General features: G+C 35.4%; 2 protein-coding genes across 3 annotated transcripts in view; both read right to left on the bottom strand.

Annotated features, from left to right (window-relative positions):
• Positions 1-10907: 10907 nt before the first annotated feature.
• LOC137397536 (tigger transposable element-derived protein 1-like) lies at positions 10908-12221 on the bottom strand. Its single transcript, XM_068083827.1, has one exon. It carries the CDS (start codon positions 12219-12221, stop codon positions 10908-10910), a length of 1314 nt encoding a protein of 437 aa, XP_067939928.1.
• Positions 12222-12703: 482 nt separating this feature from the next.
• The window catches only part of LOC137396331 (type-2 ice-structuring protein-like), a 78755-nt gene continuing 76511 nt past the window's right edge, over positions 12704-14947 (bottom strand). For both annotated transcript variants that reach the window (XM_068082561.1, XM_068082560.1), the window contains exons 3-4: positions 14565-14750; positions 12704-13196 (exon numbers count right to left, since the gene is read on the bottom strand). In XM_068082561.1, the coding sequence (XP_067938662.1) occupies positions 12979-13196; positions 14565-14750 (404 nt within the window). In that variant the 3' untranslated portion in view covers positions 12704-12978. The remainder of the gene's footprint in view (positions 13197-14564; positions 14751-14947) is intronic.

Here is a 14947-nt window from a genome sequence, read left to right as displayed (position 1 = left end):
GGTACACTAGCTAATGCTCTTAGTGGTACACTAGCTAGTACTCTTAGTGGTACACTAGCTATTACTCTTAGCAGTACACTAGCTAATACTCTTAGTGGTACACTAGCTAATAGTCTCAGTGATACACTAGCAATTACTCTTAGTGATACACTAGCTAATACTCCTAGTGATACACTAGCTGATACTCTTAGTGGTACACTAGCTAATACTCTTAGTGGTACACTAGCTATTACTCTTAGCAGTACACTAGCTAATACTCTTAGTGGTACACTAGCTAATACTCTTAGTGGTACACTAGCTAATACTCTTAGTGGTACACTACCTATTACTCTTAGCAGTACACTAGCTAATACTCTTAGTGGTACACTAGCTAATACTCTTAGTGGTACACTAGCTATTACTCTTAGTGATACGCTAGCTAATACTCTTAGTGGTACACTAGCTATTACTCTTAGTGGTACACTAGCTAATATTCTTAGTGGTACACTAGCTGTTACTCTTAGTGATACACTAGCTATTACTCTTAGTGATACACCAGCTATTATTCTTAGCAGTACACTAGCTAATACTCTTAGCGGTACACTAGCTTATACTCTTAGTGATACACTAGCTAATACTCTTAGTGGTACACTAGCTATTACTCTTAGTGGTACACTAGCTAATACTCTTAGTGATACACTAGCTATTACTCTTAGTGATACACTAGCTAATACTCATAGTGGTACACTAGCTATTACTCTTAGCAGTACACTAGCTAATACTCTTAGTGGTACACTAGCTAATAGTCTCAGTGATACACTAGCAATTACTCTTAGTGATACACTAGCTAATACTCCTAGTGATACACTAGCTGATACTCTTAGTGGTACACTAGCTAATACTCTTAGTGGTACACTAGCTATTACTCTTAGCAGTACACTAGCTAATACTCTTAGTGGTACACTAGCTAATACTCTTAGTGGTACACTAGCTAATACTCTTAGTGGTACACTACCTATTACTCTTAGCAGTACACTAGCTAATACTCTTAGTGGTACACTAGCTAATACTCTTAGTGGTACACTAGCTATTACTCTTAGTGATACGCTAGCTAATACTCTTAGTGGTACACTAGCTATTACTCTTAGTGGTACACTAGCTAATATTCTTAGTGGTACACTAGCTGTTACTCTTAGTGATACACTAGCTATTACTCTTAGTGATACACCAGCTATTATTCTTAGCAGTACACTAGCTAATACTCTTAGCGGTACACTAGCTTATACTCTTAGTGATACACTAGCTAATACTCTTAGTGGTACACTAGCTATTACTCTTAGTGGTACACTAGCTAATACTCTTAGTGATACACTAGCTATTACTCTTAGTGATACACTAGCTAATACTCATAGTGGTACACTAGCTATTACTCTTAGTGGTACACTAGCTAATACTCTTTGTGGTACACTAGCTATTAATCTTAGTGATACACTAGCTATTACTCTTAGTGGTACACTAGCTCTTACTCTTAGTTATGCACTAGCTATTACTCATAGTGGTCCACTAGCTAATACTTTTAGTGGTACACCAGCTAATACTCTTAGTGGTACACTAGCTAATACTCTTAGTGATACACTAGCTATTACTCTTAGTGGTACACTAGCTATTACTCAAAATGGTACACTAGCTATTACTCTTCGTAGTACACTAGCTAATACTCCTAGTAGTACACTAGCTAATACTCTTAGAGGTACACTAGCTAATAGTCTTGGTTGTACACAAGCTAATAATCTTGGTGACATGTTTACAAAGCATCCCTTAAGATACTCCAAAATGTGAATGTAATATCTTATTGCACTCAACTTTATAACTTAGTAAATAAAGCACTTGAAAAACCAAGAGGATCAACAAAAAAGACATATTGATTTGTATTAACTCAATATAAATATAATTCAAATATCCTTATTACGGTGTCTTTGTGTATCAGTTTACATGTCTTAAGTATTGATCACATTGATTAGGACATCTTGTTTTCAACTCTGCTGCACACCACCGTATAGATATAATAATTTTGTTTAAACTTATTGAGCATTAGGCAGTAATACTTACAGTTACTACTGTAAGTATTACTGCCTTACTCTAATACTTACAGTAATACAAATGTTTCTAAAATTTCAGTGTAACTTTTAATGAAATCTACAACAACCTATATGAGCAACACCTTCTCTACAAACTACTGTCCACTCTGAAAATAGGAGTTTTCAGTCACTCAATTGAGCCCAATACAATTTTAGTATATTATACTACTGCAGTTGTATTGTCAATATTACTGTAACATAATTATAAAGTTTACAAAAAAGTCTGTATACACCTATAAAGTAAATTTTACATGTGTGTTAAGTTTTTCCTTTGTATTACTCAGGAAGTTCCATATAACGTAAAGCGTCAAATCGGAGCAATTCTCAAAGTCGATTTGAATAATCAGTCTCATAGCTAGCTTTAAAAATATCACTTTTCTCTCTTGCCACATTCTGAAGAGAAAATGGCATAAATTGGTATCTCTATTATATATACTATCACCATGACAGTCTAGTGTGCTGTGAGAGATCATCATGTGTCCTGATAAAGCAAACAGAATAAGTACCTGCACAGTTATTTAGAAATACCCCAAGGCAGTCGATACAAACTAATGATACCACAGTTAGTGTACCCTCATCAAATTACAAAGCCAAGTTTAGTTTTTTCCAATTTTTAAGGGCCAAAGAAGTGAGTTTGAAAAGATCTTGCAATGAATTAGGAATTTACAGGTATTTCCCTGTTCATATAATGTAAAATCGCTCGAAGTGTAAACATTCTCGGAATACAACATTTTTGTTGCTGCTAAAAATTCCTGTCACGATTGACTGACAAGCAAACATAACTAGATACATATAGATTAAAGCCGACATATGATAATACATATAGATTAAAGCCGACATATGATAATACATATAGATTAAAGCCGACATATAATAATACATATAGATTAAAGTCAACATATGATAATACATATAGATTAAAGCCGACATATGATAATACATATAGATTAAAGCCGACATAGGATAATCCCACTACCAAACAAGAGTGAAACAATTGATTGGTAGAATTATGATAAATGCACATGTGCACACAACTCCCGAAAAGATATCCGTTAACGGCCGTCACCAAACCCTTGCAACAAAATCCTATCAACAAATTTAACTCTTTTTCAGTAAAGTCGTTCAAGTATAATAATGATACAAAACGCATATAAACCTATTTAAATTTGTTACCAAGCCTTTGAAAGGTTACCGCAAATTCCTAAAACTAACCCATCTGATCGGATTATACATAAATAGACAGATTTATTAGGACGAAAATCGTCACAAAACGCTTGAAAAGCTTCGTTTAATAAAAGTTAAGACCGGAAAATGAAACGTCGAGCGACAGAGAATAGAACGATAAAGTCTTGCCACAAATCGCCACAAAACGCTTGAACAGGTTGGTTTATTAATAGTTTCGACCGACCTACGAAATGCCAATAAAGCTGTGCGACAGATAGTAGAACTGTTTACTGTGTACTGTTTGAGGCGTAGACCGATTTACAGGTACGAAAATGTGGTACACATTTTATCAGCCTACGTTTTTGTCCAATTACCGAAGGTTTTTTCAAATTATCTAGAACATCAGCCAGATTTCTTTACATCTTATTTACAAGGTAGGGCGTTACTACAACGCCCTTTTATGACAAGAATATTTCTTTATTTCACTCCAGTTTGCATAAAACTTCCAGACGCGTAAATGCCAATGCTCGCTCTCTGTTACATATCGCTGTCAAAACCATTCTACATTCATCACAACACAACCAACTTTCAAACTGTATATTACACATCAGTTTGCCGTTTAACTTTTAATATTGCATTTCAGAGATATAATAAACATATTTCTTTATTGTTGGCATTGTTGTTAGTTAAATTACGTACAGTAGGTTAGGTCTACAGCTTGAATTAATATTTATTTTATTATTGTAAAAAATAAGTTTGAGATAGTTAAATATTTATTTTATTAATATTTATTTCTGTTACATATCGTTGTCAAAACTGTTCTGCATTCAACACAACCAACTTTCAAACTGTATATTACAATATATTTTACTTGTAATATTGCATTTCAGAGCTATAATAAACATATTTCATTATTGCTGTTGTTAGTTAAATTACGTACAGTAGTTTAGGTCTACAGCTTGAATTAATATTTATTTTAACCAACAACCAACTTTCAAATTGTGTATTACACGGCAGCTTGCCATTTTACTTTTAATATTGCATTTCAATATAATAAGATATTTAATAAACATATTTCATTATTGCTGTTGTTAGTTAAATTACGTACAGTAGGTTAGGTCTACAGCTTGAATTAATATTTATTTTATTATTGTATAACATAAGTTTGAGATAGTTAAATATTTATTTTATTAATATTTATTTCTGTTACATATTACTGTCAAAACCGTTCTACATTCAACACAACCAACTTTCAAACTGTATATTACAATATATTTTACTTTTAATATTGCATTTCAGAGATATAATAAACATAGGAATATTTCATTATTGCTGTTGTTAGTTTAATTACTTACAGTAGTTTAGGTCTACAGCTTGAATTAATATTTATTTTATTATTGTAAAACATAAGTTTGAGATAGTTAATTATTTATTTTATTAATATTTATTTCTGTTACATTTCTGTTATTTCTGTTGCGCCTTTTTAGAGTTGTGCTCCCTCAAATTTATTTTATATCATCTCAAACAAGTCTCATTTACATTATACTCTGTCAATTCCTGCTGAGAACTACTTTTTCAGCAACCAACAGTACCCTTTCTTTTTTTCATTATTACTTTGGTCGTGGGCTGTATGACAGTGGAATTTCTAGTACATATAGATTAAAGTCGATATATGATAATACATATAGATTAAAGTCGATATATGATAATACATATAGATTAAAGCCGACATATGATAATACATATAGATTAAAGACGACATATGATAATACATATAGATTAAAGCCGACATATGATAATACATATAGATTAGAGCCGACATATGATAATACATATAGATATTAAAACTAAAACACTGAAAACTAAAACTAAAAATTCAGGCTGTCTATCAGAGCATAGCTACACAACATAGGACAAGACTTCCTGTCAGAATACAGAGCATAGCTACACAACATAGGACAAGACTTCCTATCAGAGCATAGCTACACAACATAGGACAAGACTTCCTGTCAGAATAAAACTTACACAAGAAGTAAAATAACTGGCAGCCAAATAAACAATAATTTTTTACTCTGTTTTATATAGGAGTTAATATATATTGTATAGTTTGAATAACTCCATAATTGCTTGTCATAAATATATGTATAAATATGTATATATATATAAATTGTTTCCTCACCCCGGTTAACCCATATGGGTGGTAATTTCTGCTCTAACTCGGGTCTCCTACCAGACACCTGAGAGTTTGAGCACTCGCCTCAAGATCTTAGCTGTTCCCAATAGCACACTTTTTTGCAACTCATCTGAGTTGATTGCTGTCGGTATCTGGGCAAGCCACATTTTATGCGCCCGTGTTATTGCGCCCAGTGCCTCAATGACTACTGGAATTACAGTTGTTCTTACATTCCAGCATTTTTAAATCTCTTCTCCAAAAGGGAGATATTTCTCTACCTTTTCTTTTTCTTTGCTGGCTATATTGTAGTCATTGGGTACTACTATATCTATTATAGTAGCCCTCTTGTTCTCCTTGTCCACCACCACTATATCTGATTGGTTTGCTAGGACATGCTTGTCAGTCCAGATGTAGAAGTCTCAGAGGATCTTAGCGCGACCATTTTGATTGACCTTACCAGGAGCTTCCCACCAGTGTTGTGGTTTATTAAGGCCATACTCATCGCATAGACTTCTATACACAACACCTGTGACATGATTATGCCGCTCAATGTATGCGATTCCTGCTAGCTACTTGCATCCACTGATGATGTGTTGGATGGTCTCAGGTGCATCTTTGTACAGTCTGCATCTAGGATCGTCTCTAGTGTGATAGATTTTTGTGCGATATATACATATATGCATGTATGTATATTTATGTATATATATGTATATATTGTATAATATTGCATAAAGTTACATAATATATATTGGCAATATAAATACATGTATACCATATATATATATATACAAATATATATATAAAAAAAAATGTATATATATATATATAAAAGTTATATTTATACACATTAGTAAAAAGAGTGCTCAATGTTTTGAGTAAAAACAGAGCTGATATAAAACTATGTGTACTAAAAAACTACAAGTTTTGTTAAAACATTTTATTACTTAAAATTTCATGCGGTAGGCTTGCACTCTTCAGATAAAATGTTAAAAATAATAAATATTCCACTAGCGGTAAAGCTGTATAAGAGCTAAAAGCCAGAGTCTTAAGTGACACTGTTTCTTAGCAGGTATTTACTGGCATGACGGCAACTGGATAGCATTTCGTTGCGCTTATTTAAGGTGGCTAATTGAGGCTTGCATATTATGTAATACTTCTCCCATATACAGAGTTCGTATTTCTTAGTGGTAGGGCTATAAGGCCTTGCAGTTTTTAAGCTTGACCATTTGATGTTGTGGTCTAGTCCGCTATCCGTCAGTTGCCATATATATTTACTTAGCTCTATGGCATTCCTTTTTGATGTATGGTTGAAGGAAGCCTTATGGTTGGTATATCTAGTTTTGAAAGGATTTTGTGTCAAGCCGACATATGTCTCTTCTGTTCCGTTGTTGGTGGTGACTGATGCTTGGTAAACGACATTCTCTGTTAGGCACTTGCCTTCCATAGGGCAGCTGGCTCTATTTCTACAGTTACATGTCCTGGAATTGTCATCACCACGAGTGGGTAATAACAAAGCTTTATTGTGAGCGTTGATATGGCTTTTAATATTGGACATGCACCTGTAGCTTAGTTTGATTGTGTTGGCATTAAATAGTTTATGCAGTTTATGGCCAGGTGGAAATTCTGTTCTTATGATATTCAGAAACTGCTTTCCTATGTTGGAGGCAACATTCATACTATATGGCGGGTTATACCATATTATATTCCGTCTTCGCTTTTGCTTGTTATTGGTGGTCTGGTCGGATTCTGGCAAATATGATAGTTTGTAGTCGTACCCACTTTGTTGGAGTGCTTGTTGGTATGTGGGAGCTATTCTTTGGAAGCAATCCTTACTGGAAGAGAGTGTTGACAATCTCTGATTTATTGCTCTAGGTATGTTCTTCAATATGCATGGTGGGTGGTTTGACCTTGCATGTACATAGATGGGTTTATCTGAAGGCTTTATATATGGTCTATATTCTCCATTTGTCAGGTTGAGTGTAACATCTAAGAAATTTACAACTTCTGAGTTGGCTTCTGTCGTAATTTTCAGGTCTTGTCGTTTGAATATGGAGCAAAGATCTTTCTTGATATTTTCTATGTTACGGGGTGAGTCTTGTATGATTCCCAGTCCATCATCTCTATATAGACCAAACTTGTCTCTGTATTTCTGCTTGATTAGGTGTAATAAAGAGCAGCCCACCAGTTCACATGTTTCTGCACCATCATGGCTGCCCATGGTGACATCAAATAAGTTATCCGCACTTGATCTTCCCCAGTCTTCTCCTGAATGGTGTAATATCGATTTTATAGAGTGCATAATGATGTGTTGTTCTTCATCTGTGATGGTGGTGTGGTATATTCAGAGGCAAAATCTAAACTCTTCAGTAATAAATTGCCCTTTATGGAAGGGTAGAATTCAACTACGTCAAAAGTGATGAATGCACTCTGGCTTTTGTTGTCAGTGCCAGTGAACCATTTCAAAACTGCTGAAGTATTTCTCTACTGGTTGAGTTTTAGAGTATTGACTACTTTTTCGTTGATTCGCTCCAGGATAATTTTGCTTATTTTACCTATTTCAGATCTTGTGGGGTTGATTAGCCGACACGTAGGGTGGCTGACAAAGTTAGCCTTATGATCTTTTAGAGTAACATGTGCTTCTCTTTTAGCTGTTATATTTATTCTGTCATCTAAGTCTAGATCTTTCGCAATAGATTTTGCTTCAGTGTTGATGTTGTCTGTCTCCGTGTTGTCAACTTTCTTATAGCATTGTGTGATGCTACTTCTAAGCATATCGATGTATTTGTCAGTGTCGATTTGGTAGTAATTAGATATTTTGTCAGCGCTAATTATGAGCTTGTTGGTAGATTGGATTTTCTGCTGTATGTCTTTACGGAGCATATTTTGAAATTCGCAATGTTTGTGGCAAAATTTTACGTTCCTAATTAAGTTAAACAGTTTTGTCTCAAAGCTTTGCAGTTCGAGTATGCTGGGTGGTGACTTTTTTGAGTTAAATCCATATGTCTCTTTATTTGCGGTGGTTATTTCTGAGTGTAAGAAGAAGAATGCTTGCCACCTTATACGTCTGCACAGTGACTCAGTTGCTGCGATTAATGATCTCATATAATCCTTTTGTAATGGTATGTTGATGTTCTTAGTAGAATAGTCAAAACTGATAGTCTCCATAGCTAGTACGTCAGTGTATATGAGAGTGCTCAATTAAAAGGAGCTTGATATAAAAGTTATATTTATGCACATTAGTAAAAAGAGTGCTCAATGTTTTGAGTAAAAACAGAGCTGATATAAAACTATGTGTACTAAAAAACTACAAGTTTTGTTAAAACATATGTTTATGTTTTAACAAAACTTGTATCTTTTTAGTACACATAGTTATATATATATATCCTTATAAGAAGCATAGTACTCTTGTCGATGAATTAATGCAGCTCATCGTGAAATCAAGGAAAATAGACAAAACTGGTCCATAAAAGCCTTAAATACCAAATCTCTACTATAGTGAGAACGGTTTCTCTCTGTCCGAAGCGACGCTAAAAGCGTTAGGAATAACGATTGCCTTGCACTGGAATCAAACTCAAATATTACAGTTTTTATATATTCACTAGTCAATTGTATGTAAAGCGTAATCCTTTAACCTGTTAGAAAACGATTGTGCAACAACCAATGATAATAACGTAGTAATGCTTGTTATATATTGTACTTTTAATATATTTAATTACTAATAAATAACAAAAGTACAATCTGTTCTTGGCAATCCACCTGTAATAGACTACTTCAACCAATAGGAAGGAGTTAAAAATGACTACTACTAGTACTGTCTCTGCAACATCTGATTTACTACATACTCATAAAGCTTTAATTATGTGCCAATTCAAGAATGAAAAATTGTTGCCAAATTTACTTAACACAAACTAATAAACTTTCCTTCTCATGTTAGGATGCTCGTAATAACACGTCACCCTATCAGTTTCATGTTGTTAGGTTAAAGACTGGTTCATGCTGTACACTGTATGTTGGAGTTGTACTCTCAGCAATTATTCGTCGACTATGTGCACTGTAAACTGATGACATCATTGAAGCATCCCGGATATGTGGGGAAACATTGCAGCTGTTAAGTGATATTTCGCCGATATTTTGCTGAGCAGCCACCACCGGCGCAATGTGCATCACTTCATTGATGGTGATGGGCTGTTCCAGCTTGCTTAATTTATATCTCCCTTTGTGATAGTTGATGCAAGACTAGTATTTTATTTGATTTGCTTCAGCATTGTAAAATGAGAGCATTAGGTCGCGAACTATTTTCTAATGTAAACTCAGATGGGTTTGTGACAGTGTGAACAATAATATAGCAGGCGATCACTAATGCATTGTGAGAATATCACTGACATACAGACGGTTCCCAAGCTACGAACGAGTTACGTTCCGAGCGATTGTTCGTAAGGTGAATTTGTTCGTAAGTTGCTTCAGTGCTATATTTTGTATTATATTTTATGTTTAAGGCCTATATAAGTATATCGAAGGTTTATATAAGTATGTTTAAGGCTTGTATAATATTTATTTCTTTGTATATAACATTTAATAAAATGGAGAGAATACGTACAGTATGTATTTTTATAACATTTAATAAAATGGAGAGAATACGTACGTACAGTATGTACGTATTTTTATATAACATTTAATAAAATGGAGAGAATACATACAGTATGTATTTTTATATAACATTTAATAAAATGGAGGGAATACGTACAGTATGTATTTTTATAACATTTAATAAAATGGAGAGAATACATACATACAGTATGTATGTATTTTATATAACATTTAATAAAATGGAGAGAATACGTACGTACAGTATGTACGTATTTTTATATAACATTTAATAAAATGGAGAGAGTACGTGCGTACAGTATGTACGTATTTTTATATAACATTTAATAAAATGGAGAGAACACGTACAGTATTGTACTACGTATTTTATATCATGAGAGGGTCTTCGTCGTCGCTGGAATGGGCTTCAAAAGTTACACTACTTCCTTCTCCGTAACTCCAATGCAGGAAGAAGATGAGGGTTGATGAGTATCTTCCTCAGAGGATTGACTAGAAACTGGGCAAAAGAAGTGATCTAAAGACGATTGCACAGTTTTCTTTTTTTCTCATCAAAAATAATGCGGTAGCACTGTATGGTATCATTCAATTGATTTGCAACCTTCGTGCACCGCTCAATATTTGGGTCTTGCAGCTCGAAGAGTGCGATGGCTTTATCTATGAGCGAAAACCCCTCAGCCAAGAGTTTCGTTTCGAATTTCTTCATGGGGACAGGCGTTTCTTCCTCCTCCTCCTCCTCTTCGACACGTTGCTGAATCTCCAACTCCATGAGGTCTTGGTTACTCAATTCCTCCCCATGGGACTCAAGCAATTCCTTGAAGTCCTCCTCCTGCAGGTCAAGCTCGAGTTTGTCACTTAGGCCGGCCGACAAGCGTGCTGAGGATTTCTTTGTTGATGCCCTCCTGATCAAAGCCACGGAAGTCGTTGACGAACTGAGGGCATAGAAGCCTCCACACGGCGTTGAGGTTGACCTCGGTAACCTCATGCCATGATGCATCAATGTTTTTTACGCAGTTCAAGATGTTATATGACTTCCAGTAGCTTCGTAAGGTCATCTCGGGGTCAGAATCTACTGCTTTCAAGGCCATCCTGTATGTCCGTCGGGTGTAATATTTTTTGAAATTGGCAATAACACCCTGGTCCATCGGCTGCAGAAGTGTAGTTGTGTTTGGCGGCAGGTACACAACTTTGACATGAGGATGAAAATCATTCAAGTGTGGGGGGTGGCCGAGAGCATTGTCCAGCACTAGCAAAATCTTGAATGGAATTCTATTATCCCGGCAATACAACTTCACTTCTGGGATGAAATGGTGGAAGAACCAGTCCTCAAATACAGCGAGTGTCACCCATGCCTTTGTGTTTGACATCCATATAACAGGGAGAGAGCTTTTTGTCACATTCTTCAGGGCTCGAGGGTTAGCTGCCCGGTAAACTAGCAGTGGCTTCAGCTTGTAGCTCCCTTCAGCATTCGCCCCAAGCATTAAGGTTAAGCGGTCTTTAGCCACTTTATATCCGAGCATCGTATTCTCTTCATGACTAATGTAGGTCTTCTCTGGCATTTTCTTCCAAAAAAGACCCGTTTCGTCGACATTGAAGATCTGCTTAGCCGAATAGCCACCCTCCTCAATGATCTCCTTCAACACTTGAGGGAATCGCTCGGCAGCCTCGGTGTCCGCAGATGCTGCCTCTCCGGACACAGACACATTGTGGAGATTCGCCATCTTCTTGAAACGGGAAAACCATCCGCAGCTGGCAGAAAACGTTTCTTTGGCAGCGCTTTCCCCAGCCTTAGCCTTGACATCCTCAAAGATAGATTTGGCCTTCTCCTGAATGAGCAGAAGGCTCAGAGGAAAACGCCGCCGTTGCTGATCATCGAGCCAAATGGTGAGAAGTTTCTCCATCTCTTCTATGATTTTCCCTCTTTTTTTGCTAATGATCGTCGATTGCATAGGCACTGCACCTTTCACGTGTTCCATTATACAATCTTTCTGTTTATAAATGGTACCGACTGTCGAACGATTCAAGTTGTATGCCCGTGCAACGATCACCATTTTCTCACCCGCATCAAGCTGCTTTATTATTGACACTTTCCTTTCAAATGAGATGGCTTGCCTCTTCTTTGCACTATCACTCTTACTAGAAGCCTTTCGCTTTTCACCAACCATATTGAATAATGGATGACCGAGATATTTACTGTACGTAATGATAAAAATATATAAGGCAGAGGAAGGTGGATGCTGGGTGGTGCTTCCGAGTAGTGCCTCTTTCTGTCTTTCTGCCGCTAATACGTCGGTAATACCGACGGTAATTCATACGGACATACGAACGCGCAGACCCTATTCGTATGTACCATTGTTCGTAACTCGAATGTTCGTAAGTAGGGAACCGTCTGTACTGCGATATAGTGTGAACCAACCTTTAGCAATCACCTACACACTTACCACTTCAAGCCTCACTGTCCCTTTTATTTTATGTCTAAAATGTGTGAAAAAGTGATGCGACCTTGAGTTACTGAATCTACGAATAGATTGTATATTACCTCTGGAAAAGTAGTTGAACTACATTTTGTCAACGAGGTTCAATTCTGTACAGTTTGATAGAAATTACCAACAATGAAAATTTAACAGATTTTCTTACAATTCATAGACATCGCTTTCACACTGTGAGATTATAATTGAAAAAGGCAATGATAAAAACATAAAAGATGGATGTTGATTACCAAGCGGAGTATTGACATTTTTATTGTAAAAGCACCTGCAGCGGGTGCCATGATTACAACAAATATAGATTGATGTAAATGTCACACTGTTTAGCTAGAGCCTCTTATATGTGTCTGCGTGAATAGAAGTTTGTTTATTTTCATATCACAACAATTAAGGCCACACCATTGGCTAGTTGAAGAGCAATACAATGCTAAACAGTTTAGAATGATCCACGTTCACAAACATACTTAAAAGCGGCTCCGCAGTATAGGTCATCCCAGTGATAACCGTTGATGCTGCCCCACATTTGGAAACATGAACCACTACCGTCTGGCACACTATTTATGAAATACTTCATTTCTACTCTTGATCCATTGTCCCATAGCCATTCACCATTCACTTCTCTCGCGCCTATTTGCAATACATCAACATCCCACTCTGTAAATTAGAAGATATACATAATATAGACGAGTATATAGAGCGTTTTGTGTAAGAAGTGTGAAGTCACTCAAACAGTTATTCTACAAATAGCAGCCCTGAATCTTGTTAGTAGAATACTACATAAATACAGAAAAAGAATTGAAAGTTTTTTAGAGACTAGCAAAATGTTTGAGTTCTTTTACAACTAACAATGTCTGTGAGTCTTTCTACAACTAACAACATCTGTTAGTTCTTCTACAACTAACAACATCTGTGAGTTCTTCTACAACTAACAACGTCTGTGAGTCTTTCTACAACTAACAACATCTGTTAGTTCTTCTACAACTAACAACATCTGTTAGTTTTTCTACAATAACAACGTCTGTGAGTTCTTCTATAACTAACAACATCTGTTAGTTCTTCTACAACTAACAACATCTGTTAACTACCGATTCTACAATCAGATTTGACCAAACTCTTATTCACAGATGTACCAAAATCAGCAACTAACTAAATTTAAAGTTTAAAATTTTGTGCCATCAACATTACTTATGGATTAAGTTAATTGAAACCGCAATTTCTTTTAAAGACATCTTCAAGAATTGTTTAAAACTACATGCAAACTATATGTGTTATTTAGCCTTGTGTTCTAACTTTTACTAATGCTTAATCTTTGTTGTCAAAGTGGTATTTTTTTTTTAAATTTCAAAAACTTTAAAACTTGGCTGCATTACATTTCTTTAATAGATGAATAAAACATAATCTAAATTAAACATGCTGCTTTCTCACAAAAAATTCCAATAATCAAAGCTAAAAAAACATGCATGATTTTTATGTTTCTGCATATGAAACTATGACTAGCGTAGTGATTTTCTTTACTGAACACAGGTGACCATGAAATTCATTTTAAAGGTGTAACGGTGGTTTTTTAAACCAATATTAAGTTAGAATATTAAATTATTTTTAAATCAACCTCATGATAAAGCACATACCAAATCAACAACAAACCAATACCAACATCAATTCTAATCAATATCAAATCACAGCAAACTAACACCAAAATCAAATCAACATAAACATGAAGTGAAATCAACACAAAATCAAATCAACATAAACATGAAGTGAAATCAACATAAAATCAAATCAACATAAATATGAAGTGAAATCAACATAAAATCAAATCAACATAAATATGAAGTGAAATCAACACAAAATCATATCAACATAAATATGAACCTTAACTCAAGTCAACATCAAATCAACACATTACCGAAAGGCATTATTACTCAGAAGTCACGACTTGGAGGCTTTATGTGTGGCTTTGGTGATAAAACTGTAGAATTTTTGAATAAATCCTGTGAAAGTAGCTTTGAAAAATTCACTGACCTGAGTTTGCTTTCCTGAAGCTAATAAACCAGTTTCTAGAATGTTCTGTGTCAAAAACAGCCATTCTTCCACCAAGAGCCACGCATGAATCTCTGGCATCACTAGGTATGCGGAAGTCAGTTGACAACCAGAGACAGGTGCCTGTGATAGGATTCTGCACCCATCCAGTTGAGCAGTCAAGTATGTCTGTCAACCCAGGAACCATCATGGAGTTATTTTGTGTAATACCAGGCTAATAGTGATTGGAAGCTATTAGCTAACCAAAAAACCTGGCGTCGTTTTATCACAGAAGAGGGTTATCTATTTTAAACTAAGCTGTTTCTTACTGGTTCTCATATTTGTCAGATATATATATATATATGTATATCTGTATATATATACAG

Source organism: Watersipora subatra, chromosome 5 (assembly GCF_963576615.1).
Source record: "Watersipora subatra chromosome 5, tzWatSuba1.1, whole genome shotgun sequence".
NCBI classification, from domain to species: Eukaryota; Metazoa; Bryozoa; class Gymnolaemata; order Cheilostomatida; family Watersiporidae; genus Watersipora; species Watersipora subatra.
Note: the sequence above shows the minus strand (reverse complement) of the source record. Positions and strands in the feature narration are given on the sequence as shown.

Bases quoted from the DNA above. Each gene is read 5' to 3' on its own strand.
- LOC137397536 (XM_068083827.1), bottom strand. From the start codon at position 12,221: ATGGTTGGTGAAAAGCGAAAGGCTTCTAGTAAGAGTGATAGTGCAAAG.